A 26,288-nucleotide genomic window follows, 5' to 3' on the forward strand; every position below is an offset into this window, starting at 1 on the left:
CTGGTAGTTCAAGGGCACCCTGGGCTACACAAGACTAAATCTGTCTAAAAGAAACAAACAGAGCACACACAAAGATGATTCCAGCACTTGGAATCCCACACCTTTAGTCCCAGCACTGGGGAGGTGGAGACAGGAGTGATATGGCTGGGTGGAGAGAGGAATCTAAGATGGAAAGGGACAGGAGCTCAGGACAGTCTGAGGTTTGGTAGAGACAGCTGTGGTCAGAGGATAAAGTCTGAGGACAGGATTGCCCCTCTGGTCCGAAGGAAAAGGTCTCTAGTGAAGCCACACTGCTTCTCTGATCCTTTGCTTTCACCCCTAATATCTGACTCTGGGTTTTATTTATTGAGACCAATTAGAATTCGTGCTACAAGTTACTGGTTCCCTTTCTCTCCGTGAAGCAGGTGGGAAGAGGGGGATTTAGAGGTGCAGAGAGGGGCTGAGGTCTCCTTAACCACAGAGGTGGTCATGATGGTGGCAACAGCACAGGAGTGTTGATAAGAGATTGAAACAAATAACTTGAAATCAGGGCCAGCGAGACTGCTCAGCAGATGAAGGTGCTTGCCTCCACACAAAGTGACCTGAGTTCCATTTCTGGGACAAACGTGGTGGAAGGAGAGACTCGACCGTCCACAAATTGCCCTCCGGCCTCCACACTGGCCCTTGCACGCCAACATACATATAAAGTAAAACAAGACTTGAAACCACAAATTCTTAGCTGTGGCCATTAGCAGGCCAGCATTCTAGGCAGCTTTAGGACAAAGGACAAGATTGGCTCCATGGCTGCACTCCAGGGACCCTGTCCTGGTCCACATCTGACCAGGTGGAAACCTGAGAAGAGGCCACTCTTGACCATAGACAGACCCAGGGCCCAGAAAGCCTGACACGGGGCTAAAACCAATGCCTGCATCCCAGCAGATTAACGCAGTTTGGGGCTCCGAGGTTCACCCTTTCAGACCCTAGAGTTTGGAGTCTGGGATATTTGACAGGGTTCTGGGGTCTAAGACACTGCCACTGGAGAACACACCATCTCATGGATCATTCCCAGACAGGAAGGGAATCTCTTCCAAAGACCACCCGTCCTGTTTCCCCAGCCTCTGTTGGTGATGCTGACGCCCTGCTCCATCCCTCCCACTAAGTCTCTCTCAGCCTCTCAGGCCAAGCTGGCCTCCATTTGTAAAAACAGTTCGTGGAGAGGGCTGACTTTTACATTGTCACCAAATAAAACGATAACAACCATCACCGCAGGCTCCCCACCGCAATGGGTCCTCACCAAATAACAATCTAAGCCCCAGTGCACCCCACCGAGGCAGGCTCCCTGCCCGACCCCTCCATCTTCAACCCCAAATCTAGGCTAAGGGGTTTCCTTCCGTTCTTTGGTGAAAGCCCCTCTTGCTCTTAGGCGAGTACACGAGGTACCAGGGCCTAACCCATCTCATGGTCCCAGTGAGAGAGGAGCCAGCCAGGTTTCTTCACAGCGGCCACGCACCCTCTTCTTAAGTTCACAAAGTTGAGGTGGGTCCCTACACGCACAGTGCTCAGCCAGCGCAGTAGGCGACCTTCCCCGTCCTTCACTGCACAGGCTGGCCCTGGACGGCGCGAAAGTCCCTGCCCAACTCTGGGCTAGGTGCGTCTGGGCTGTGGCTCTGGCGGGAGAACAGCTCCCGGGGTGACTGCCATCGAAGTCCCCGGGGGCAGCCCCGGATTGGCAATCGCGGCTCTGTCCTTTTGCGGGGCAGCTCTAGAGACACTCAGTCTCTCAAGTCGTGGCCGACCTCCGGCCTGGGACACAGGGGGAGCTGCAGGACCCGGAGGCGCCGCGGCCGCCCGCGGTGGGCTGGGCGGGGCAGAGCAAGGCTACCGCCTCCGCGCGTCCCTCCAGGTCTGGCCACTCCGCCCGAGAGCTCAAAGCGCGGGGTTGGCAGACGCGGCGCACCCCGGCCGGACTCGAATGGACTTCCCGCGCCGTAGGCTGTTCCGGATGCTGCTGATCTTCGCCGCCAGCTCCGGGGTCCTCCTCACGCTGTACTCCTCGGTGGGACAGCGGTCCCAGGAGCCCGGGGCCCCGGCCAGGTAAGCGCTGAGGGACGCTGAGCCCAGGGCGCGGGGAGAGGGCGTGCTCATAGCTCTCCAGTCGCCGGCGGACACCCTGGGCTGACTCGCAGAGGCGACACGCCTTTTGCCGCCTTAATTTCGAGCTGCCCTCTCCCCGCCCCGAACTCACTGGTGACCCTGTCGTCTTTGCTTAATTTCGTCCAGGCCTAATTAAAAGCTCCCTGTTGCACTTTCTTCCTGAATCCACTTTTAGGGTAGAGACCCAAGTCCCGTTTTCCAACTTTCCCCTGCTCACCAGGCTTCCGTTCCGTTCGTTCTCTTTGGGCTCTGAGCTCGGGCCTGCCTGCACCTGGCTCCCTTTTATCTGGGCCTATTTGTTTAAGTGGTAACTTTGATAAGCGCCAACTAGGCATGGAGCAACGCGGGCTGATTCAGGACACACCTGACCCTTCCACCCAATTCCTCCCGCTTCACAGAAACCTGAGAATATCTTTAGCGGGCTACAGTTCCGATTTACTGAGGGGGCCTTGAGAGGGGTTAGCTTTATTTCTGGGAGGTGCACCTAGACATACCTAGAATGTGGGCTTGGGGGTAGGAAGAGCCCACACAGCGTTAAGCAGAGACCTCAGCAACCAGCCTTTCTCTTCCTAGCCCTTTTGATTCTGCACAATTCTCAGCGAGGCCTGTTGAAAAAAAAAAGTTAGCATCTAGTGTTTGACTAAAGGACACAGCTCAGTTGCAAAATAGCATGAAATTGCTTGCAAACAATTGAGTCTAGTCCCCTCAGCTGGCCGCACTGAAGCTAGGCAACATCCTGCAAGGCGCCTTAACGTGAATTCTCACGGAGGGTTAGTGACATCGGATTCCATGTCAAAAAAGCTTTTCCTCTTTAAAAAATACTTTTATTACTTCTTTTACTTTTGATATTATAATATAATGACATCATTTCCCCATTCCCTTTTCTCCCATATACACTCTCCTTTGCTTTTTTTTCAAATTCCTGGCCTCTTTTTTCATTAATTGCTGTTACATATATATATATATATGTATATACATATATATATATACATATATACCTAAATACAACCTGTGCAGTTTGTATACTTGTATGTGTGTTTTCAGGGATGGCTATTTGGTACTGGATAGTGTGCCCTTGCCTGTGGAAGACTGTCTCTCCTGCTCTCTCAGTATTTCCTAGTTGACTGTGGTTCTTTGTGTAGGTTGAGGCCTCAAGGTCTCTCCCCTGTTCACTCTGGCAAAACCTTTTTCCATTTCAAGAGATCTTTCTTCCTCCAAAATACAGTTCAGTTGGTAGAGTTCTTGCCTCTCACGAATGAGGTCTTGGGGATCGTTCCCCAGGACTAAAAATAAGACAAAAACAATAACAAAAAAACAAAACAAAACAACAACAAAAAAACGAAAACCCTGACAAAGTCTTCTGTGAACCAAAACCCATCCTTTTCTTTCTTTGTGTGTTTGCTGTAGTAAAACCTGGCTGTGAGGGAGGGAGGGGAAGGTCAGGACTTAGCCTGGCTGTAAGAAGCAGGACTTTGAGAGGATGCTGAGCATCCTTCCTGTGAAAGAGAACCAAGAGACAGTCCAGATAGAAGAGTTCCTGGGCCTACCAAGAGGGTTCTTATCGCACGTTAGCCGGGGATCTGGACATCTGTTCACAGAAGACTCTGGTTCCAGAGGGTTCTCCTGTCTGGGTCTCTTTGTGTAACAGCTCTGGCTGTCCTGGAACACGCTGTGTAGACCAGGCTGGCCTCGAACTCAAAGATCTGTCTGCCTCTGCATCCTAAATGCATGCGCCACTGACGCCCAACATCTGGGAACTTTATTTATTTTTTAAGGTCACTTTTTATATTCAATATTTTTAAATTAAATTTGTTCTTTGAAAATTCTACATGTCGCTCTGGTGGTGGTCATAGCATACACCTTTAATCCCAGCATTCAGGAGGCAAAGGCAGGCGGATCTCTAAATTCCAAGCCAATGGGGCTACAGAGTGAATTCCAGGATAGCCAGGCCTACATAGAGAAACCTGTCTCAGGGAAAGAAAAAAGAAAGAAAGAAAGAAAGGAAGGAAGGAAGGAAGGAAGGTGGCTCTCCCCCTTTACCCTCTCTTGTCCCCTCCCCCACGCTCCCACCTGCATTCCTTACTTCCCCCACAAGCAAGCTCTTTTTGTTTTTTGCTTTGTTTTATGAACTTCTGAGTTTAACCAAGGGTGAACATGGCTGTGGACAGGCCCATTAGAGTCTGGTGGGCTCACCAGTGGGTACAGAACTGAAGACAATAATTCCCCCGACTCCAGCATCCATCCATATCAATAATCCTTTCCCAAGAGAGAGCAGGGTTCCAAGCGCCCCTCCCCTACCCACAGGGGACTGTTGACAGGCCCAGCCTTTTGCAAGACCAGGGCCGGCAGCTGCTTTGAGTTTATGATGGCAGCAGCCTGTCGTGCCCAGAAGACAGCAATACACAGCACCCTCCCACCCCCCAATCTTTAGGTTCTTCCAGCCCTGGGTTCTACAAAGTTCCCTCTAGCCACATGTGCTCCTCCGTGCGCCCTCACACAGATGAATGCACAAATACCACACACTGAACACATACACACATTTACACATGCTGTTAAAGTTGACTCTATTTCGATTACTTTGTTTCTTTGTTTTGAGACAGTATCTGATAAAACTCAAACTGACCTCAAACTCCTTTCAGTAGCTGAGGATGGCCTTGAACTCCTGCTCCTCCTGCCTCTGCCTCAAGGGTGCTAGAATTATAGCAGGTGCCAGCCACCACACCTGATGAACACGGTTAGTTTTAGAAAAATGCACACTTTTGTCGTTATTTCTCCGGCTGTCAAGTATTCCCAGGGGTGTGGGTGCCTACCTCCCTTTAAGGAGGAGCCCTGGGGAGCAGGAAGAATGAGGATTCCTAAGAAAGGCCCTTTGAAGTCACCAACCCCAGGGCAGCTTGGAAGTACCATTAGACCTGGAGAGAGGGGTGGGGTTCAGGAGGGTCCCCACTAGCCTCACCCCATCTCAGCCACTTTCGCCCTGCCCTGAGAGTTTGGCGGTTCTTCCTTGGGTTCACAGGGCTGCTGCAGGATAGAGTTACCAGAGAGTGGGGGAAGGTGTGGGGAGAGGTGAGCTTGAATTCAATCAGAATCTCAGGACCAGCAGACCGGCAGGGCGTGGGTGTTTACCAGTCTCCTTCCAGGCTGAGCAGCACCAGGTCTCAGCTTCTTAGAGGAGGGAGGGAGGAGTCACAGGATTATAGGGGGTGGACATCTGGCTAGTGGAGGAGGGAAGGGGGGTAGGATCATCTCCAATTGAGTTCCTTCAGGATCTTACTAGGAACCTGAGAAACCAAAGGGTAGCACCGATTACAAACTCTGCACTGGCTTAGTGGGCTCAGCATCTACAGGAGACCTGTGTTTTCCAGGCAAAACTCCCGGCCCCCAGCCCTCCGCACCCCCTCTTCACTCATGCTTCAGGGGTATGGGTAATAAAGGAGGGAGCGAGCACCTGGCCACCAGGTGCTTCTTCCATTCTTTCCCCTCTGCCCAGGGCCTCGTAGTGCCCAGGAAACATGAGCACCCTCTTGCCTCCCTTTAGAAGACACAGGCCTCCCGGAGAGGTACAAGAACCCTCGCCTTTCTCCCTTAGGAACAATAGCTGGCATTTAGAAGACCTTCCATTTGGGACAATATAGCTGTTCTCTTGGGCCCCTTCCAACACTCAGGTGAGCCAAGTACTGGTGAACAGAGGAGACCAAGGTTTTGGGAGATTCAGTGGGCAGCTGACCAGAGACAGAGCTGCATGCAGCCTTAAGAGTCAGGTTTTCAAGCCACAGCGCACGCACTGTTCACCAGGATGCAGCTGCAGAGCTGTGGGCAACATCGGCTGGAGGAGACCCCTCCCCTCATCATCCCATCCCTAACAACTGCCCCTCAGGCTTTTGTTGTTGTCATTGCTGTTATATTCTGTGTCAGGAGACTTTGTCACCAGCCTGAGACTGGCTTCAAATCTAAGTCGTAGCTTGGCGATGGTGGCGCACGCCTTTAATCCCAGCACTCGGGAGGCAGAGGCAGGCGGATCTCTGTGAGTTCGAGACCAGCCTGGTCTACAGAGTTAGTTCCAGGACAGGCTCCAAAAGCCACAGAGAAACCCTGTCTCAAAACAAAACAAAACAGGGGCTGGAGGGATGGCTCAGTGGTTAAGAGCATTGCCTGCTCTTCCAAAGGTTCTGAGTTCAATTCCCAGCAACCACATGGTGGCTCACAACCATCTGTAATGAGGTCTGGTGCCCTCTTCTGGCCTGCAGACATACACACAGACAAAATATTGTATACATAATAAATAAATATTTAAAAAAAAAACAAAACAAAACAAAAAATCTAAGTCGTAGAGGGTAGCTTTGAACTCTTGATCCTTCTGCCTCAATCTCCTAAATCCTGGGATTAACCAGGTGGTGGTGGTGCATGCTTTTAAGCCCAGTACCCGGGAGACAGAGGCAGGCGAATCTCTGTGAGTTCAAGGCCAGTCTAGTCTATAAAGCAAGTTCCCAGACAGCTAGAGATGTTACACAGAGAGACCCTGTCTCAAAAAAACCTAAATAAGTAAACAAACAAACAAATAAATAAATCCTGGGATTAGGGCTTATATTGCAACATTTACCCCTGGGACTCTGACAGGAGACCTCTCAGATGGTCACAATTCCAGGGACTGCCCGTCTTTCCTGTTTTCTAGCTTCATATTTTAACTACCCCTATTCCTATAAACTCCACTTTTCTGCCCCTTGCAGAGACTCGGTTTCTTCCTCTGTGCAGCTGGGCGGGACGCAGTTGAGTGACAGTAGTTTGTGCACCTAACCAGGGAGCTGTGGCCAGAATACGTGTGGAGGATAGAGCCAAGGAGTAGACACCCTGGGGATCTGGGCACTTTGTCAGCCTCAGAGCTGAGGAAATCAGTCTAGAAGCTTCAGGTGCTGCTTGGACCCCCACTTTACTTCTGCCTTTTCCCCCCAGGAGCATCACATCACCTCGAGCATTTGAACCCAAGGCACCGAATGCCGAAAACAGAAAGGTACAGTGGTCCACCACTCTGGGGGCAGTTTGAGCATCTTCTAGCTCAGAGGGGAGGAGGAGAGAAGAAAACAAACAACATTCTTGAGGCTTCTGGGTCTAATCTGTTTGGATGTCTACCAGCACAGGGATAGACATCCATCCTTCTGAGGCATCTTAGATCTGGGATACATTGTTTCCTGAATCCCAACAGAAAGTGGTGGATAGATAAGTTCTGCAGTGTAGCCAGCTAGAACATTCTTGGAAGTCTTAAAATTGTGTCCTTTAACTCTGTGTCTGAATGTATTGTGTATGTATGCGGGTGAGTGCAGGTGTCACAGGGGATACAGGCAGTAGAACCCCCAGACTTGGAGCTACAGCCAGTTGTGGGTGCTGGGAACTGAACTCAGATCCTCTCCAAGAGTAGTATGTTCTCTTCACCACTGAGTCTTCTCTCCAGCCCCTTCAAACTGTCTTTTTTTTAAAAAAAAAATTTTTATTTTAATAGTTATTTATTAGTAGTAGATGTTTGCTCGTGTATATGTATATGAACCACTTGTGTGCAGGTATCCAAAATGCATAGCATCCCCTATAACTGGGATTATGGGCAGTCGTGAACCACCCATTGTGGATGCAGGGAATTGAACCCTGGTCCTCTGACTGAGCAATGCCCGTTCTTAACCACCCAGCCATCTCTCCAGCCCATTAAAATTGTATCTTTGTGTTGAATGGATTCTGTACTCTATTTCTCCAGATATCTCCTTATGATAAGTCACAGTTCACTTGCTCACGGAGGAGTAATGCTAAACTCTGGGAAAATGCCCCATGTTTGCCTCAGGGGTCTTAGATCTTAAGGACTCTAGTCTATAACCCTAAGTAGTAGCTGGCACAGCACTTCATTCTCAAGTTTCAGTTAAATTGGTGTATTTGAGGTGGGGGCAGAGACAAACAGAGGCACGGAGAAATCAGGTGCCTTGCCCAGGGCCCCCAACAGCAATCGGTGCCACTGGGATGGGAGCCCTGACCTGACCGCAGAACTGGCCACTCACTGGGTGGTGTGCAGAACTTTCCTGCCCGCCCCCCCAGCTCCTCTTATTGGATGAACTGGGAGATGTCTGTTTCTTTTATGGTTAATACAGGCTTAAGCATTGTTTACAGTACCCAAGAGTCTGGACTCCGACATGTTAACTGAGGTTTGGGGGGCTCTGGGAGAAAAGGCGTCCATGCGGTGAAGAGTTTAGTGATAGGCCAGCCATTCAGAGACAGCACAGTGGTCTGGTCTGGTCAAGCGATGAGGGAACCTGTTGTGAAACAGGACATGAGCCCGTGTTGGCAGCTGAAGAGGCTGCGGGTATCTGGAGTGTGTGGGCCAGGCCATCTTTAAGTTTCCAGTGGGTATTCTGCTCTGTGCTGATTGGCACAGTCCCAGGTAGTTTAAAATAAGCATTGCGGTGACTTTTGAATATAGGAAGCAAGCTACTCTGTAATGGGGACAATCCCACCGTCATGTTCGAGGTACCCAGAGACCAAAGAAAAAAGGCAGACAGACCTACGGGTGCACAAAGTATCTTTTATTGGAGGAGCTTTTGATGGAAGTGTGGCCCTGGGAAGCGGCAAGGCCAGTTGAATTCCCACACTTTGGACCAGAAGAGGGATTTATTTGTGGCTTTAAACAAAAGTGACTTTATCTGAGCTGGAATGTGTCTGGTTTATCTTTAGGAAATATTGGAGAAGCGGGTGTGTCCATCTGTGGGTGAGGGCACTATATAAATGCAGAAAGTGCACCCAACTGAGCTGAGCCATGCAGGACAAAAACACCCATCGACTTTACTACCTGAGTCATGGGCTCACCCACTCACACCTGCCATTATAACCCCCTTCCTGATTCCGAGCAACCTCTTCCTGCCGTTTCATTGAACCTTACTAACTGCCCTTCAGACACCAGCACCCACAAGCAAACCTCCAGTCTTTCCAAGGGAAGTACAATGGTTTAGACAGAAGTCGTGTATTCCTTGGCCATGGGACACAACACGAGTCTGACTTTCTTGTCTCTGCATGCGTGTGTGTGTGTGTGTGTGTGTGTGTGTGTGTGTGTGTGCGCGCGTGTGTGTGCGCGCGCGCGCGCGCTCTAATACACCATTAGCAACGTTCTTGAGTGTTTCTCCACTCATCTCATTTCGCCATATGCCCTGCGGTTTGGGTTGCAGCATTTTTGTACAGTGTGGGATGCTCACATGTTGCATGATAACAGAAACCACTGTCTGACCATTTCCTGCTGTGTCCTTTGATCAACGGCTTCACAAAGAAGCTTATTCAGAAGTAACAGAGCCTTGCCCCACCCCCTCACCAAGGCTGTGTGAGACTCAACACTGTGGGAAAGCTGCAGATTAGCTCAGGCGCTGGCTAAGAACCTCAGTCTCCTGAAGGGCCCTGACTGCAGAGCTAATGTCTTGTTCCCGAGGCTCCCAGAACTCAGGGCACAGTCTAGGTGACTTCAGACAATGGAGGTTGGGAGTGGAGAGGTTGCTCAGTGGTTAAGAGCTTGTGCTGCTTTTGCAGGGGCCCCAGATTTGGTCTTCAGCACCCGTATCAAGCGGCTCACCCACAGGCTCCTAAAACTCCAACCTTGGGGGCTCTGATATCTCTGGTTTCTGTCGCGGCTGCTCTCACACGCACAAAAGCACACATATGCATCATTAAAAAACAAAAAAACAAATCAACGCTCTGGTTCTGAATGCCAGAGGACCAGTAGACCAATATCACATCAGAGCTGCATACTTCCCCTGGGGTTCTAAAACGTCTCCCTTGCCTTCATCTGTCTTCTGGCATCTCCAGGATGTCTTGGGCTCGGCTCAGTACCAGTCCATCATTGCACCCTCCCCTGTGTGGCCTCATCCTCAGGGGGCTGCCTCAGTCCCTAAGACTCCCTTCTGGTGACTTCACAAATACCTTATTTCCGAGCAAAGTCGATGTTTCAGCTCCTCTGCTGTGACAAATGCACGAGGGAGAAACTGCAAAGGAGGAGCAGTTGTGTTGGCTCATGGCTCCGCCCTGGCCACTCGGATCCACTGTTTCTAAAGGCAGGGCATCATGGGAGACAGCAGTGATAAAATGGAGTCATTTACATCATGGCAGCCAGTAGGCAGGGTGAGAAAGCACAAAGGGATCCTGGGACAAGATAGAGCCCTCAAAACATGTTGTAGTGACCACCTCCCTCCAGGGAGGCCTCACTGCAGAAGTTTCTACCACCTCCCATGATGCCATTACATTACTTTATCATCATCATCATCATCATCATTGTAGTAGTAGTGTTTAGAGACAGGGTTTCCCATGTATCCATGGCTGTCTTGGAACTTGATATTTACACCAGGCTGGCCATGAACTCACAGAGATCCCTCTGCCTCTGCATTGGGAGTGCTGGGATTAAAAGTGTGCACCACCATGCCAGGCTGTCATCAAATCATTAACCCATCTATGAGTAACTGATAAAGGCAGGACTCTTGCGGTCCAAATGCCTCTCTGCAATTGGTTCCACCAGCTGAGGACAAAGGCTACCTGAATGGCACGTCATATCCAAAGCATCACAGTCTCCGTGTTAAGGTTCTCAGTGGGGATGAGTGCTGTGGGTTGGAAATCAGGAGCCAAGAGAAGGAGAGCGGACTCCATGCTTCCCAGCAACTCTCATTTCCCAGTGCGATCCCCCTGGTAGTAGGGCTGCCTTATGGCAGAGAGGTCATACCCACTGGTTGCTAAGTACCCAAAGTTTGCCCAAGCGGGAGTTGGAGGAGTATGAAGCCAGATCCACTGAAACATGGATGTGTGACATCTGGAGAAGGGCTGGACAGGCTAAATCCAGAAAGTTCCCTGACCCCACCGGGCTGCTGAATCATAGGCTATCTCAGACCCAGTGATGACCCTTCTGGAGGGGTAAAGGAAGCTAGCCCCTCCATCTGAATTCTCCAGTGATGTCATAGGCTCCCGGGAGACACCCTGGCCCCTACCCGACAGGCTTAGCCCTCTCCTCTTCTCAGCCACAGAGGCAGCTTTGTCAGCACCGGCTCTCCCTGGCCGTTCACAAGGACCACCACTTCCGGGGCCTGTTTGATCTCTCCACCCCAGTGCTCCTGTGGAGCGGCCTCTTCACTCAAGAGCTCTGGAACAATCTGAGCCACTACAAAGTCCCCTATGGGTGGCAGGGGCTCTCCCACGAAGGTAACCTGCTACCTGCTCCCTGCTCCTCCTCTCTGCCCTCTGCCTCCTGCCCCAGCTGGCCCCTTTTTCCCACTGTTGGCCTGCAGTGTAGCAGGTCTGGCGGCCTTCACAGCATCTATGGAGAGCCTCGTGGGGTCTTCTCTGTGTGACTCCTGCTTCTCTCTCTCCTCCTTCATCCAGTCACCCAGGGCTAAGCTGAGATGCCCTTGCTTAGTGGCTTTCACTCTCTTGGGGTCTCCTTGGCATGGAAAATGCCCAGTGTTTAATGCCAGTCTGATCGCAGAGGTTTAGGGGCCTTCATGGCACCATCGTGGATGCTTATTGCCCACACCACCAACCACACTCAGACACACCCCAAGGAACTCTTGTGTGAGGTGGGCCTTGGGACGCACAGATTCACAGATTCCGTGTTCAAAGGATGGATAGATCGTGTTAAGATCTTGGTCACCTGCTAGGTGTGGTGGCACACACCTTAAATTCCAGCACTCCCTAGACAGCAGAGGCAGGTGGATCTCTGTGAGTTTCAGGATATCCAGGGCTACATAAAGAGACCCTGTCTTGGATTCTTCTTCTTCTTCTTCTTCTTCTTCTTCTTCTTCTTCTTCTTCTTCTTCTTCTTCTTTTTGGTCTTATATAAGTATATAGTCTTAGAGAACTAGATATTCAGGCCACCCAGACCCCCCCCCTATCCTTTTCTCCATCCCCTCCACACACACTGTCTCCTCTTCTACCCCCATCCTCTGTACTTCCTGGGTCTCCATAACATAGGTCTCAAGCCAGACCATCTGGGGAAAGCCTGGCCACATTCGCTGCTCATGGTTCCGCCTTGTCCTCACCCACAGCTATCATGTCTACCCTACGCCTTCTCAAGAACCCTGAGAGCGCTGAGCTGTTCGGTCCTTCCAAACCGCTAAGCTGTATTCGGTGTGCCGTGGTGGGTAACGGAGGCATTCTGAACGGATCCCGTCAGGGTCAGAAAATCGATGCCCATGACTATGTGTTCAGGTAATTAGGGCAGGCGCCAGGCAGTTGGGTGGAAAGCTCTTGTTTTGCTAGTCCTGAGGGAACATCTACCCCGAGGCCAAAGCCAAGACAGTTGCCAGCCTAAGGCAGCTCAGCAGTTAGAACCAACAGTTCTCAATCTGTGGGTCATGGTCACATGGTGGGGGTCAAATGACCCTTTCACAGGGGTCACCTAACACCATTGGAAAACACATACCTATTTACATTACAATTCATAACAGTAGCAAAATTATGGTGATGAAGTAGCAACAAAAATAATGTTTATCGTTGGGGGGTCACCACAACATGAGGAACTGTATTAAAGGGTCACAGCATTAGGAAGGTTGAGAACCACTGGTCTAGACCAAGGATCAACCAACCCCGAAGACAGAGCACAGGGGCCCAGTGTGAAGGAACCTGGGAGGAAGGGTTCCCCACGGCCAGCTTTACCCATTCAGAGAGCATCCCTTGAGGACCCTAGAAGTGAGGATAGGCTAGACCCCCAAGCCAGCTATTCTCATGGGCAGGAGTGGTGCAGTAAGAGGGGTGGGCACAGGTGAGGCAGCACCATGGAGAGGGAAGTAAACCAGACAACATGGAGTAGCCACAAAGACGCTGATGGCCTTCTGCTGGGGCCAGACTCAATGGAGCGGTGATCAAAGGCTTTGAGCACGACGTGGGCACCAAAACCTCCTTCTACGGCTTTACCGTGAACACCATGAAGAATTCCCTCATCTCCTACTCCAGCCTGGGCTTCACGTCTGTGCCACAAGGGCAGGTGAGGCCAGCAATGGGTGAGCCATGGTGGCTGGCAGTGGGCATTGTCTTCTTAGGGACTTGTGTGGGCTGGGTCCTGGGACGCACAGACTCCCTGTCCCACGGATGGAGAGATGGTGTTAAGGTCTTGGTCACCAGCTGGGTGTGGTGGTGCACACCTTTAATCCCAGCATTCCCTAGACAGAGGCAGGCAGATCTCTGTGAGTTCCTGGATAGCCAGGGCTTACAGAGAGAGAGACCCTGTCTCAAACAACAAAGCAAAAAGAACTCGGCCCTATGAGGTGGACATTAGAGCTAAATAAAGGCAAATCTGCTGTAGATTCTCCCATTCTTTCCAATGGCTCAGGGCTGCCTCTCGAGCATGGAAGGGGGAGAACTAATATTTCCTGAATGCAGATGGGACGCCTTGTGAACCCCACTTCACTGGGGAAGAGTCTGAAGACCAGAGCCCTTCGAGGCAGCAAGCCAGCAGAAGGCCCAAGGTTCAAACCTAGAATGCCCACCCCAGAGTTCCCTTATCTTTGCACAGTGTGATGACATTTATTGGGTACGTCCTGTGTCCCCATAGTGAGCTCCAGGTCAGCCAGGTCTATACAGTGAATCTTTGTCTCTAGCAGGGGAAACTGCAGAGGTTTGGGAATGTGTCCAAAAGCATTGGGCTAGAACTGCCCAGATCCAGGCCCCCCTGGAGATATTTCCATTTCCCCACACTGCCGACTGTAGAACGAGTGTGTGACCTCTTGGACTCTCATCAGAGTCCTGTGTAGGACGCGGGAGTTCAAAGAGGCTCGTGACCGACATGTCACAGCTAGTGTCCGAGCCAGCCTTGGAGCCCTCTCCCTGGCTCTTCCTGCCACATTTACTTGCTGTAATGCCATGCTTTCTGTCTCGAGCTCTCTGGGTGCCATACGCAAGGCTCTCGGGTAACGGGCGCTATGGGCCTAGGAGGGGATGGGCCATGTTCCTCCAAGCTTCTGCCTCTGATGGGGAAATTCAGGAGTGTCCTAGGCATATTGTCTACCGCTGAGTCCCCACCGCAGAAGCTATCAGTTGGTGAGAGAACACAATGTGCCTACTGGAATTTTGTAGGGTCTGTGACACACCCTTAAATGATGATCCTTTATCATCTCATCAAGCCAGTGTTTCGGGAATTTGGGAGTGGCTTAGCAAGCAGTTCCAGCCTAGGTTCTCTCAGGCTGTGGACTGCTTCCATCTGAAGGTAGGAGTAGGGCTGGAGTCAATACGGACATATTGCAGGTTTATGTCACCTGGGCCCTTCTGAAGATCCATCCCCCAAGAGCCCTCATGACATGATCGCTAACTTCCCCCAGATTGAGCAATCCAGAGAGAGCAAGGAAGCAAAGCCCCTTTCATGACTATCTTTAGGATCTTATGTGTATGTGGCCAGCACCTATGTCTGTGGGCCACGCACATGCTTGGTGCTCACAGAGGCCAGAAGAGGGCGTCGGGTCCCCTGGAGTTGAAGTTGTGGCCAATTATGAACCACCATGTGGATGCTGGGAACTGAGCCCAGGTTTTCCGGAAGAACAAGTGCTCTCAACTGCTGAGTCATCTCTCTAGACCTCTATTTTCTACTTTTAGAGTCTGGCAGGAGGGTCAGGAGACAAAAGGATCAGGACTTCCTGGACTGCATAGGGATTTTGAGATCCTGTCTCCAAAAGAACAAAACAGAGAGAAGATGGTACACAATAGTCACAAAGTCTAGACAGTCCTCACGGGAACGGCAACCTTGCTTCACCTCTTATGGAGAGGGACATCAAAGGTTCTATGAGCCGACAATAAAACATCCAGGTCCCTCGGAGTGGAAATACAGCCTAGCAAGGAAATGCTCACAAGTTTGGGTAGCAAGGTGAGGCAAAGGACTGTTTTTCTCTGGAGCTGAAGGTGGCCTTGTCTGGTACCCCGGCAGGACCTGCGCTACATCTTCATCCCCTCGAGCATCCGTGAATACCTGATGCTGAGATCTGCCATTCTGGGTGTGCCTGTCCCAGAGGGACCCGATAAAGGGGACAGGTGAGCGACTGACTGGTGTGTGGGCCTGTCACGTGGGGTGAGGAGGACCGCGAGCATCCCTCCTTGTTCGCAGGATCCATGGTTGGAGAGAGAAGCTGGCTGATGACTCTTTAGCCCTGGCTATGCTAGGAGAAGCTGTGCAAAGAGAAAATTCCCTACAATATTCAATAGTCCCTAGTTATTCAGCATAACTTATCATTGAGGGTTATGCTCTGGCTGACAGTGGGTGCCCTCTTCTGAGGACCCTCGGGTGGGGCAGGCCACAAGGCTCACAGAACTCTGTCCAGTGGATGGAGAGGTATTGCTTGGCCACCTGAAGTGTTGGCATTAAAGCTGAAGGCAGATTTGGCAGGGCTCACATTCTTTCAGGTGATCCAGGGTCAGGTAGCCCTACCGGCTTCCCTGCTGGATCAGAGGTGGTCTAAGGGTGAACAGCCTGGCCCCTCAGCTCTGGGCTGCTGTCCCAGCTGTCCTACCGGAGGACAGACAGGCAGCAGGGGCAAGAGGCTTCTCCTCAGTTGGCAGCTGGCCCACAGAGCACACTGCTCTGGAAACGAAGAGCAGGTAGGCATCCTCCCCAGGGCTCTGCCCAGGAGCCAAGAACACTCGGTCCCCAGGCTGGGTCCAGAGAGGTAGGAACAAAGAGTGCCATGTTCTCTCAGCACCTTCCTGATGATCCGTGTCTGAGACCTGGCTTGAATATGCTCACTTGAACCAGGTTCATTGTCTTGTGCCTAAGAACCTATGCCACTACGGTGGCCAGGTGACCAAACCCTTCTCATGGCTCTTGGAACATGTGACCCACTTTCTCAATGAGCAACTTTCTTTATGGGTTTAATGATAGAAACCAGCAGCAGCCTGGAGAGATGGATCAGTGGTTAAGAGCACTGGCTGCTCTTCCAAAGGTCCTATGTTCAATTTCCAGCAACCACATGGTGGCTCACAACCATCTATAATGAGATCTAGTGCCCTCTTCTGGCCTGCAGGTATATATGCAGCCAGAACACTGTATATATAATAAATACATCTTTAAAAAAAAAAAATGATAGCAACCAGGCCAGCCCCTGTTGGGTGCCCCACCCCCACCCTATGATTACATAACAATTGCTCCCTATAGGTCATGAGAACTGAGGATGGGTTCTATGATGCGCTGGGAATGGGCTTTGGGGGGAACCGCCTCAGAGTCCCCGGGTGGACTTAAGCCTCCTTAACACCAATGAGCTCCCCCTCCCACACCCCTAATCCATCCCCAACCCAATCCCCTTCCCAGTCCCGGTCTAACCACGCCCACGCTGATAATTTAACCAACCAGCAGCTCCCCCCTAGCTCTGGAGGCTCAGCCCCTTCCCCTTCCCCCACCCGGGGGACTTCCTCCCGCCCAACCTCCCATAACCCCACCCCAGCTGCTTCTCAGCCATCCTCCCGGGCTTCCTCCCAGTCACCTAGTCCTCATGTCCAGCATGTGTCCCGAGGGTCTACTCAAGCCCCTACCCCTCCAGCCTCCAAATCTCCCTCCCAGACTGGATTGAAAGCTCTCTCTCGAAACCCTTCCCTGACGCCCGCGGTGCCGGTGAACAGGTCCCCTTCCCACAGCCCTGCGGCCTCTGCCTCCTACATCGGGCCCATCCGCAACATCCCTTCCTACATTGCCCCCTATGTGCCTCGCTTCATGAAAGAGACCCCCTATTTCCAGCCCCCTACAGCACCTCTTCCGCAAAATCGGTGCTTTCCCTGTCCCTTTCCGTGCCAGGCCCAGGAATCCAGTAGGCCGCAGCCACCACCACCACCTGACTCTCTCTACTTCCCCCTCCTCCCCCCACCCCCTCACCTCCCCCAGGTGAACTGCACCTACCCTACACCTCCGGCCCTGTTCACACCCCCATCCTCCCTCTCCTACACTCCACCAACTGAGGTCCTGCTGAAGGGGAAGCCACACGTGGTACCTTCGGTGCTACCGGCCACCTTCTACACCCCCTTCTCCCGCTTCTACTCCCACCCCCGGCCCTACCGCTACCACCGGCGGTTAACCCTCCCCTCACTCTCCCTTCAATACGATGGTTCTGGACGCTCTGTCCACTTCTATCGTGGGACCTAGGCCTCACACCTATTTTGGACCAGAAACCTCTGCCAGTAAATTCAAGCTCCTGCATCCAGACTTCATCCGCTACCTGACAGAGAGGTATGGGGGATGGGGACGGGGTGGGAGATGGGAGGACCAACTTTTTCCTTCTCACCCCATGTCATGTTTATAGTGCCTTCGGCGGGGCCTCATTCCCTACACACTGGACTGCACGCCCGTACTGAGTGCCATGCGCCTATCGCTGCACTAAATGTGTCTGTGGTTTCTTTTACTGACTTACTTACTACCGTGTAGGAGATGGTGATACAGTAGATAGGGAATAAACAAGAAACGGGAAGTTGAGTCCCACGTTCACAAAGTCAGAAGATGTTGGGTGCTAAAAAGTCTAGTGCCATCACTTTTGGCTCCAAACCCAGCCTGCCAAAAGCCAGTGATCCAGAGAACCAAGGGAAACAGACACCACTTCTCTCCCTCCCTCAGTGCCTTAGGTTGGACATTTGGTTCAGTCAGGACATAGTTTGGGTTGTCGTGGAGGACATGACATGCGTAAGTAGAAGCCAGGGACCTGCCGACCGTCCTTCAGGGCAGAGGTCCAGCGGCGATGCCCAGTGCTAGCCGTCCCACAGTTGAGAAACCCACTGTACAGCAGCACAAAGGCCACCATCTCCACGGAAGGTGGTTGGAGCAGTAGGTGGGAGGCCAGTGGAAGCCCTCTGAGCTTGAGTGACCTGCCCGGTCAAGCTCTCAACAGAAAGCCAGGTCTAAGGGCAGCACCTGTGGGTACTATCACACCAGTGAACCCAGAGCTAGGATCTCAGTGAGCTCCCTGCTCAGCCGTAGTTCCTACTGGCTCAGTTGAGTGGGAGGAAAGAAGTTTGGGTCTCAGGTTAAATAAAGAGGCCATCTGTATATGCTCCAAATTTGAAGCTATCAGGGTGGAAGACAATAGTTGTAGAATAGGAGGAAAGGGAGGCTCTCACCCCTCTAAGGTGTTAACTTCATCCTAAGACCCTCACTGTTGGAGGAGAAGGGCCGGTTTCTGACTGTCTCCAGCCTCTTTGAGTGGGTAACCTAAAGTCTAATGTAGCTGTGGTATTCTCATTCAACACCTGAGTGTCTTAAGTTTTGGGGGTTTTTGTAAATCTTTGTGGGGAGGGCTGGACAGGGCGAGGAACATGCAGGCAGGAGCACGTGGAGGCTTTCTCTTTGTCTGTTTCTTGACATTCGCCAGGCTGGCTGACCTCTGAGTTTCCCTGCCTCCCATCTCACCGCAGGATAGCTGGGATCGCAGATAGGCGCTCCTGTGTCCAGCCTCACGTGGGTGCTGGGGACCCAGATGGGGATCTGAAGTTTGTGTGACAAGGCCTTTACTCTCAACTCTCCTGTTAGCCCCTTCTCGGATCTTAACGCTTCCGACGTCCTTCCAGGTTTCTGAAGTCCAAGCTGATGAACACACGTTACAGAGACATGTATATGCCCACCACGGGAGCACTCATGCTGCTGACAGCCTTGCACACCTGTGACCAGGTAGGTGGTCCTCTCCAGGAGCCCTGGCAGCACAGCATGACTGTCAGCTCACTGTGGCCCACTAGTCCTTCCCAAGGCTGGCCACCCTGAAGTGGGGCTCGGCCACAGATAGGACTCCCCAGGAGCAGGAGAGCCTGCTTCCTCCTGTCATCCGGAGGGTGTGGTCTAGGCCAGCCTTGCCTCAGTGGTCCTCCTGCCCGCCTTCCCTCTTTTTATTCGACACGGTATTTAGGGTGCAGTGGGCCAAACAGCTCTTCTGAAAGCAGAATCTGGCTGGGGGGTATCATTTAATGGGGATATCCTAGAGCTGGCAATAGACAGCAGGCTCAGCCTTGCACCTGCAGAAACCCTGAAGGTAAAAGGTTCTGTCCTGGTGGAGTGCCGCTTCATGTGTAAGGAGGCAGAGGTTGAGTGACAGTTCTCAAATGGCTGTGGATGCAGATGAAGCAAGCATGAGGCCCTGCGTTCAGGCTGTGACCCCGTAAAGGCATGAGGGACGGCAGTCAGACGGGCCTGGCTCTGCACATTTTACCTATTTCAGTGCAGGTGTCCTGACTGCAGTCACCGTAGATTCCCTCCATCCTTGAACTTCAAGATCACGATGTCTGAGTCACACTTAAGTTCCAAACCCATCTCTGCTACTCACTGAACGGGGACACTTGTAATTACCAATTAGCCTGTGTTCGATGGGGTTAAGACTCACTTGTGAGAATGTGTGTAAGCTGAGCTGTTTATCTGCTCCCTCATCTTCCTGAGGGGACCTGCTTGGGGGGACAGGCATACTCTAGCTCCAGTTGCTATGCTGCTGCACCCTGCAGCTCCCTAAGTGCTCACTGTGACTGTACTTCCCCAGGTCAGTGCCTACGGATTCATCACCAGCAACTACCGGCAATACTCAGACCACTATTTCGAGCGAGAAAAGAAACCAGTGATATTCTACGCAAACCATGATCTGACCCTAGAAGCTGCCCTGTGGAGGAGCCTACACAACGCTGGCATCCTTCAGCTGTACCAGCGCTGACCCCGAAGGACCCATTTCTTTGCTTCGAAAGCACTTTTTCTTGACCTTTCAACCTTTGGAAGAGGCATCAGTCCCCTTGACCCTCTGCTTCCCCAGAGGGTACTGAGACAAGACTCTACTTGACCCTTGACCCTCTACTTCCCCAGAGGGTACTGAGACAAGACTCGTGGCCACATCACCAGAGCCTGTTCAACGCACGATACAGTCTTGACTTGAGCCAACTCTTCTGGGCTTAGCCAGGGGAGGGCAGACTGCTGTGCAGAGTTCGTTTTCACCCCCCAAAATGAGAGTGATCCTCACCAGCAAAGACCCTGATAGTTTAAAGCTAGCGCCTGATCCCGAGCAACTAGGAACATTAAAGAAGCCATTCAGGGCTGTCTGGAAACCAGTATCAAGCAGAGACCAACCCCTAGCTGAAACCAATGGCACATCAAATTCCAAAGCCATTCAACCTGTGAGGACATCTTAAGCTTTCTGAGAACACGACATTTTTGCCTTGGGACAGAACCACAGGCAGAAGGTAATTTGAGGCTAGCTAATAGGGTAAGTGACGGATGACCACTGTCTCTTCCTGTGTGTCGGCTTGGAGGGAGTGGTGAGGTGCAGCTCAGGACTAGGACTCACAGGCACAAGCACATCCAGCACCAGTGTACGGGAGGTACTGACACTTGGCCAGCTACACACAAGTTGTCACTACCGAAGTCCTACTAGAGATGTATCACCATCACTCCTTGTCACCAACAGGATACTAGAGTGACGGACCCTCATCCTTGCATCACAGCTTCAATAAACACCAACTGAGGCAGTTTCTGTTTCCTGAGCCAAGATATCTCAGGGCCCCTAGAAATGTGTCTGGTTGTGGGTGGGGAGTGGGTATCCCAAGGATTGCTGGCCAGACACCCTGAGGCTGAGGACTGACATTTGGTTCTACAGTTTGGGAAAACTGACGGGATAAACCAATGACCTAACAACTTTAAGAACCCCAGAAGGGCTGGTAGTGGCAGTGTGCAACTCCATTCCCAGCAGAGGCAGATGTCCCTAACTGGGGAGGCTGAGACAGCCTGGGTTTAGCCTCTTGTTGCCCCAAGAGGAGTTAGAATATTGGGTAAACAGACTCTCAGGAGTCCTGCAAAGCAGACAGTTCTATATCAGTTATTCAGACTCCCTCAGTCCCAAGATCTCACAGCTGACTGTACTACCTAAACCCTACTGCCCTGGCAACCCACATTTCCCTGGCACCCTTTGATCCATGGTGCAGACACAGTAGCAGTACATTCATCAATGAACCAAATGATTTCTTTAAAGACCTATTTATGTGAATGGGTGTTTGCATGCATGCTGGCCTGTGCACCACTTGCATGCCTGGGTACCATGATGACCAGAAAAGGGTACAGGATTCCTTGGGATTAGGGTTACAGATGGTTGTGAGCCCCCATGTGGGTACTGGAATTGAAGCCAGGTGTTCTAGAACAGTCAGTGCTCTTAGCCCTTCAACCCCATCATCACTGGATTAAGTGTTAGGTAATTTTAGGTGGCAACCTATGATTTAGATACAAAGTCAACTTTAACAGGTCAATAGAAAATGTCTGGATGTCTGCGATTAGGTTCAAGTGTTATTCTAGAACTCTTTTTTCTAAGCCTCAATCTCGTATCCACAATGCTAGTGAGTTAAATTTTATAGTTTATTTGTGCTTCAAATTAGAAAGCTCAACACCGACTTCTCAGGAAATCCACTGTGAGAAATGCCACCCATCCCCTCCAAGTGCCTCCAATATTCGCTAGCTGCCAGAGGCTTCCGGGGTGACTGCAGTCACTTGACTCTGCTGGCTGCTTTTGCAGATCAAACTCCAAGGCCCTTTGATGACACTCTGGGAAACTGAAGGCCAGCAACAGCAGGACACTCCAGGGCAAAAGCCTGAAAACAAAACATGAAGGAAACCGAAGAGTCAGGGAACAGGTGCATCAGCCTGCAGCTCCTGCCACTGCCACTTACCAAGCACTGTGCGTGCTGTGCGCTCAGGCGGGCACTGCCTAAGTTCCAATGCAGAATGATCAACTAGTTTGTTTTAGGAGACGGGAAATTTCTGGTAATGGTCAAAAACCCATGAAGCATCAGGAATATTTACACTCAACTCACTCCCTCTGGACATGACCTTTGAATTCACCCAGGAGCAAAGCCAAGCGGCTGTGGGCAGCTAGGGCTCAGTCAATCTCACCCAAATGCAAATACTTTAGGTGATGAAACAAAAATGCGGCCGTACAGGCACAGAAAGCCTGTGCACGCCTCCCAGTTCCCGCAGGAAAGCACAATCTGAGGGCACTGCAAACTGGCCACAGAAACAGGAATTACTGCCGGGCGATGGTGGCGCACGCCTTTAATCCCAGCACTCGGGAGGCAGAGGCAGGCGGATCTCTGTGAGTTCGAGACCAGCCTGGTCTACAGAGCTAGTTCCAGGACAGGCTCCACAGCCACAGAGAAACCCTGTCTCGAAAAACCAAAAAAAAAAAAAAAAAAAAGAAACAGGAATTACTGAGGTGGAGTTCGCCCAGCTCCACACCCCAGGGCCACTTGTTTCTCGTTACCCTGGTGCCCATCAAGCAATCTGACATTCAGACAGGACCTAATCTGTACGAGGCTGCCAGGGTCACGGCACCTTCTTTCCTAAATGTCAGGGCTGCAGCAGAGGCAAGGACAGAGTCATTAGGCATTCTAAAGTCACAAGCTGGCACAAGTCTTACATCCCCGTCTCCTTCAAAAGAGCACATTCATTTTCTATAAGTATGTGACAAGGACCCTTTCACTTCACAACGAGCACAAAACGAGCCCTGGCAGCATACCCACTTCTGCTAACTCGGGCTGTGCCCTCAGAGCCACTCAATGGAGAGGATTACAGGGCAAGCAGGCAGCAGGTTTCTGGAAGGCTGGCACACTACACCAGCTCCCAGCAGGGCACACACAGCTCTTTATGGCGTCCACTCGATCCCTTATAAAGCTCGAATTTCTTCAGGCAGAGAGCCACACCCCTGAGCCTCAGAATAGAGTATTTTCCCTCAGCTGAAGTTTTCAGACAGGGATAACCAACCATCCATCATAGGCGTATGGGCTTTTTTGGGAACACAAACAAATGGGAACATAAAATCACAAGGAACATGGTGGCGCACGCCTTCAATCCGAACACCTGGAAGGCAGAAGCAGGTGTTCCTCAGTGAGTTTGTGAGGTTAATCAGGTCTATTCAGTGCTAGGCCAGCTGGGACTATACAGTAAGACTATCTCAGATTAGAGGGGGGAGGGACTCCAGACAAAAGCAATCGCTTCATTAGTCACAAGGAAGCTGTTTCACCCTGCACAACCTGGAGAAGAAAACCACATTGAAATCTCCCTCGTCAGAGTAGGGTGTCAAAGGCACTGATACTCCACCCCACATCCTGATCCAGGCTCAAGTCCAGGTGCAGATGGTTACCTGTGTGGCGGCTACAGCATCCTGCATCCTTCTCCTCCCGTGACTCAGCCTGCACCTGGTGATAAGCAAACACACCGTAACTCTAGAGCAACTCACTGTAAAACCATGCCCGGAGCCTGCCTGTCCCTGGGAAGCTGAGCTTCAGATAACCACATTCCACACAGAAAGGCCTCTTGACCTTCAGTCAGGGATAACTTACATCATCATGCACTCAGCTCCCACAGAACTGCCAGCCTCTGAGCATGAGAACGCTTTAGAAAGGTTTTTTTTAAAAAAAAAAAAAAATTTATGTGTGTTTTGACTATATATACATGTGTACCATGTGTGTGCCTGTAGAGACCAGAAGAGGGCACGGGATTCCCTAGAAGCGGACTTACATGCAGCTGACTGCTCGAAGTGGGTGCTGGCAATGAACCCAGGTCCTCTTTAACCAACTAACCACTGAGCCATCTCTCTGGCCACTCCTGTCCTCCTAAAGACAGGATCACTAACATTAAGGAAGCAAAGACAGAAGTGTGATTTGGAACCCAGCCTGTACTACACAGCCAACTCAGGCTACAAGGTAAGACCTTTGGGTGGAAAGGTCACTCCCAGCAGCAGGGGTCTGATCGCTGAGCCAGAATCTTTGGCACAACGGTTTAGGTCACCCACTGGACAACCATCTATCACAAAGGCTACCAAGAAATGACATCATACAGCTTCTCCTCCCCCACCCACATATACGACAGCAAGCATGTGGTTTTTAGTTTTGTTAAGACTAAAATTAGAAATCTACCCAGGAGCCTTTTAAAAACAGCCAGCACTCTAACCTTGCTGTAAGAGAAGGCCTCGGCTCAAATAGACCAGAATCGTTCAAACCGTTTCTGTACGCCGCTCCAGACCTCCCACAAGGCTCTGATTCCACTCTAGAACCATTTGCATCCACTGGCAGAAGTGGACCCAGGAAACACGTTTTAGGTTCTGAGATATATCCGAGCTTAAAAACAACCACTTCTGCATCACAAGACACAAGGCTCTGTGCCACCATCAGTTGGCAGGTCAAAATCTTTCATCTAAAATGCAGTTTTGGCTCAGTGTGTAAAGGAGAGAACACACTCCATCCTGACTGACAAACATAGCCATGGCACACGCACATACAAAAGAAGTATCTTTAAGTACGCACAAGGTTTGATCCCCTGCCCAGAAAAACCTATATAAAATGCAGTTTCTAGGGGGTTTCTTAACCTCAGTTCTATTGACATGTTGGGTGCATAAGTCCTTATACTGGGGCTGGAGAGATGGCTCAACAGTTAAGAGCATTGCCTGCTCTTCCAAAGGTCCTGAGTTCAATTCCCAGCAACCACATGGTGGCTCACAACCATCTGAAATGAGATTTGATGCCCTCTTCTGGTCTGCAGGCAGATACACAGGCAGAATATTGTATACATAATAAATTAATATTTAATAAAAAGTCCTTATACTGGCTGTCTCGTGCCTTGAAGGAGTCATCCAGCATCAATTGGATGTCCAATGAAAGCTAATAGCTGCTTACACAATCTTGAGCAGAATCCCCACTATGTGGCAGCAGAGTGGAAGACAACTTTGTATTTGCAAACTTTTTACCTCTTAATCAAACAGACCAATCCTTCCAGGCAATCCCTGTGATTGTATGAAGAAGCTGTTAGCACGCATAGCGTCAAGAAGGTCCTTACGTGCCACGCCCGACAATGTCTCCAGGAGCCAACTCCAACCTGAAAGGATAACGAAGACAACAGACTTCATTGTAACAGAAACAACCCGTAAGGTGTTTATTCTCAAATTAGGCGTTAAAAGGTTGAGCCTCAGTAAACCACAACTCTTCACAAGACATGTCATCTCAGACAGGGATAACTTTAATTCATCCTCGGCTCCACCAGTAACAAACTCCTAAATCCCAGGCAACACAAACTCATGGTCCAAGTCTCTTCTTCCCTTCATCCCTGTCCATCCTGTCTCCCATGTTATATGGCGGGTGACACTCGGTGGTTCCGAGTTACACTGGCAGAGCCTCTCTTCTGGACTTTGAGTAGAAACTTACCGAAATGGACTCATGGCTCGACACGCGTTCTCACAGCTTAACTTTATATTAGCACGCCTGAAGCAGATGTCCATCATCTACCTTCTCATCGGTGGCCACACGGGTCCGTTACGCTTAGGGATCCTGCCATTACTCCTGAGACGGAGTCTGCAGCCTTGCTTCTCAGCGTCGCAACAGGTGCCAAAGGTGTGCCTTCAAGGAAAGAAAAAAATATGCCAGGGGAAACTATTTTGCAGGCCCCTCAATCACAACCTGCAGTCATTAGAGGATGTCAAGGCACTACGGGTGGGCAAACGTATTCGCGTCAACCCTCAGGCATTAAAGGCCACCCCGCCTCAATGGAAACCCCAGGGCCCGCAGGGTCGCATGCTCGGCGCATGGCTGGCCGTGAGACACAGGGAGCTGGGCAAGTTGGGAAGAACTCCCAAGAAACGCGAATTCGAAGCCTAAAATGGGCTTCAGCCCTCTTTCACACAACAGTTCTGGAAAACCTTTTTTTAAAACACAGAATCTTAGACCATCTAAGACCTTAAATAGCAATGCAGAGGAAGGGCTTATCGCGGCCACTTCACTTCTGGAGGAGACAAGTATGGTGACGGCATGTGGAGAAAAATCTCATTTTCCCGCTTCCACAGCTTACCAACACCAGAAGCCCTAGCCTTTTCAGTGAGTGAACGAAAGACAAAAGCAGCCATAACTTCCACACACGCGGCGGCGGACCTCGGAAAGGGCGAGGTTGCGGCTGCGCGCAGTCTTCCCACCCCGGTCTCGCCGGAACTCTCGCGATGTTAAGAAAGGCCTGTTGGGAAATGTAGTTCTAAATCGACCGTGGCCGAGCGTCGGTCGTCTCTCCTGAGAGTGAGTGAAGAGAAGGGGTAAAGATGATGGCCGCCACCAGGGGCAGCAGAGGTTCCTGGGGTGGGAAGTTTGGTCTGATGAGGAAACTCAGGCTCGTGGTCAGTTGCTCTGCGGATTTTATCTGGGGTGGAGAGGCGTCG

The 26,288-nt window shown here is 51.1% G+C and overlaps 1 protein-coding gene, 1 long non-coding RNA gene and 2 other non-coding genes across 6 annotated transcripts; 1 reads left to right on the plus strand and 3 right to left on the minus strand.

Moving 5' to 3' along the window:
• The first annotated feature begins 1,853 nt into the window (after positions 1 to 1,853).
• St6galnac2 (ST6 N-acetylgalactosaminide alpha-2,6-sialyltransferase 2) lies at positions 1,854 to 20,577 on the plus strand. 2 transcript variants are annotated; one of them, XM_041635966.1, is made up of 9 exons: positions 1,856 to 2,073; positions 7,084 to 7,141; positions 11,151 to 11,331; positions 12,174 to 12,336; positions 12,973 to 13,111; positions 15,041 to 15,144; positions 17,240 to 17,323; positions 18,652 to 18,751; positions 19,605 to 20,577. In XM_041635966.1, the coding sequence occupies exons 1-9, from the start codon at positions 1,952 to 1,954 to the stop codon at positions 19,770 to 19,772; spliced, it is 1,119 nt and encodes a 372-aa protein (XP_041491900.1). In that variant the 5' UTR covers positions 1,856 to 1,951; the 3' UTR covers positions 19,773 to 20,577. The 2 variants fall into 2 exon arrangements, with proteins under 2 accessions (XP_041491901.1, XP_041491900.1); XM_041635967.1 differs by lacking the exon at positions 17,240 to 17,323 and having other exon boundaries at positions 1,854 to 2,073.
• An 863-nt stretch (positions 20,578 to 21,440) lies between these two features.
• LOC121436254 lies at positions 21,441 to 26,015 on the minus strand. Of its 2 annotated transcripts, none has more exons than XR_005972669.1 (5): positions 25,931 to 26,015; positions 25,372 to 25,482; positions 24,837 to 24,964; positions 23,235 to 23,289; positions 21,441 to 21,687 (listed from the first exon to the last, which is right to left on the minus strand). It is a non-coding gene; the product is annotated as an uncharacterized LOC121436254 (long non-coding RNA). The 2 variants fall into 2 exon arrangements; XR_005972670.1 differs by having other exon boundaries at positions 25,291 to 25,482.
• On the minus strand, positions 23,369 to 23,449 carry LOC121436364. The gene has a single exon (XR_005972696.1). It is a non-coding gene; the product is annotated as a small nucleolar RNA R38 (small nucleolar RNA).
• Positions 25,048 to 25,125, minus strand: LOC121436363. The gene has a single exon (XR_005972695.1). It is a non-coding gene; the product is annotated as a small nucleolar RNA R38 (small nucleolar RNA).
• Positions 26,016 to 26,288: the final 273 nt, after the last annotated feature.

Source organism: Microtus oregoni, unplaced genomic scaffold (genome assembly GCF_018167655.1).
Source record: "Microtus oregoni isolate MIOR12 unplaced genomic scaffold, Mior012 000048F_ref0000485, whole genome shotgun sequence".
Classification (NCBI taxonomy): Eukaryota; Metazoa; Chordata; class Mammalia; order Rodentia; family Cricetidae; genus Microtus; species Microtus oregoni.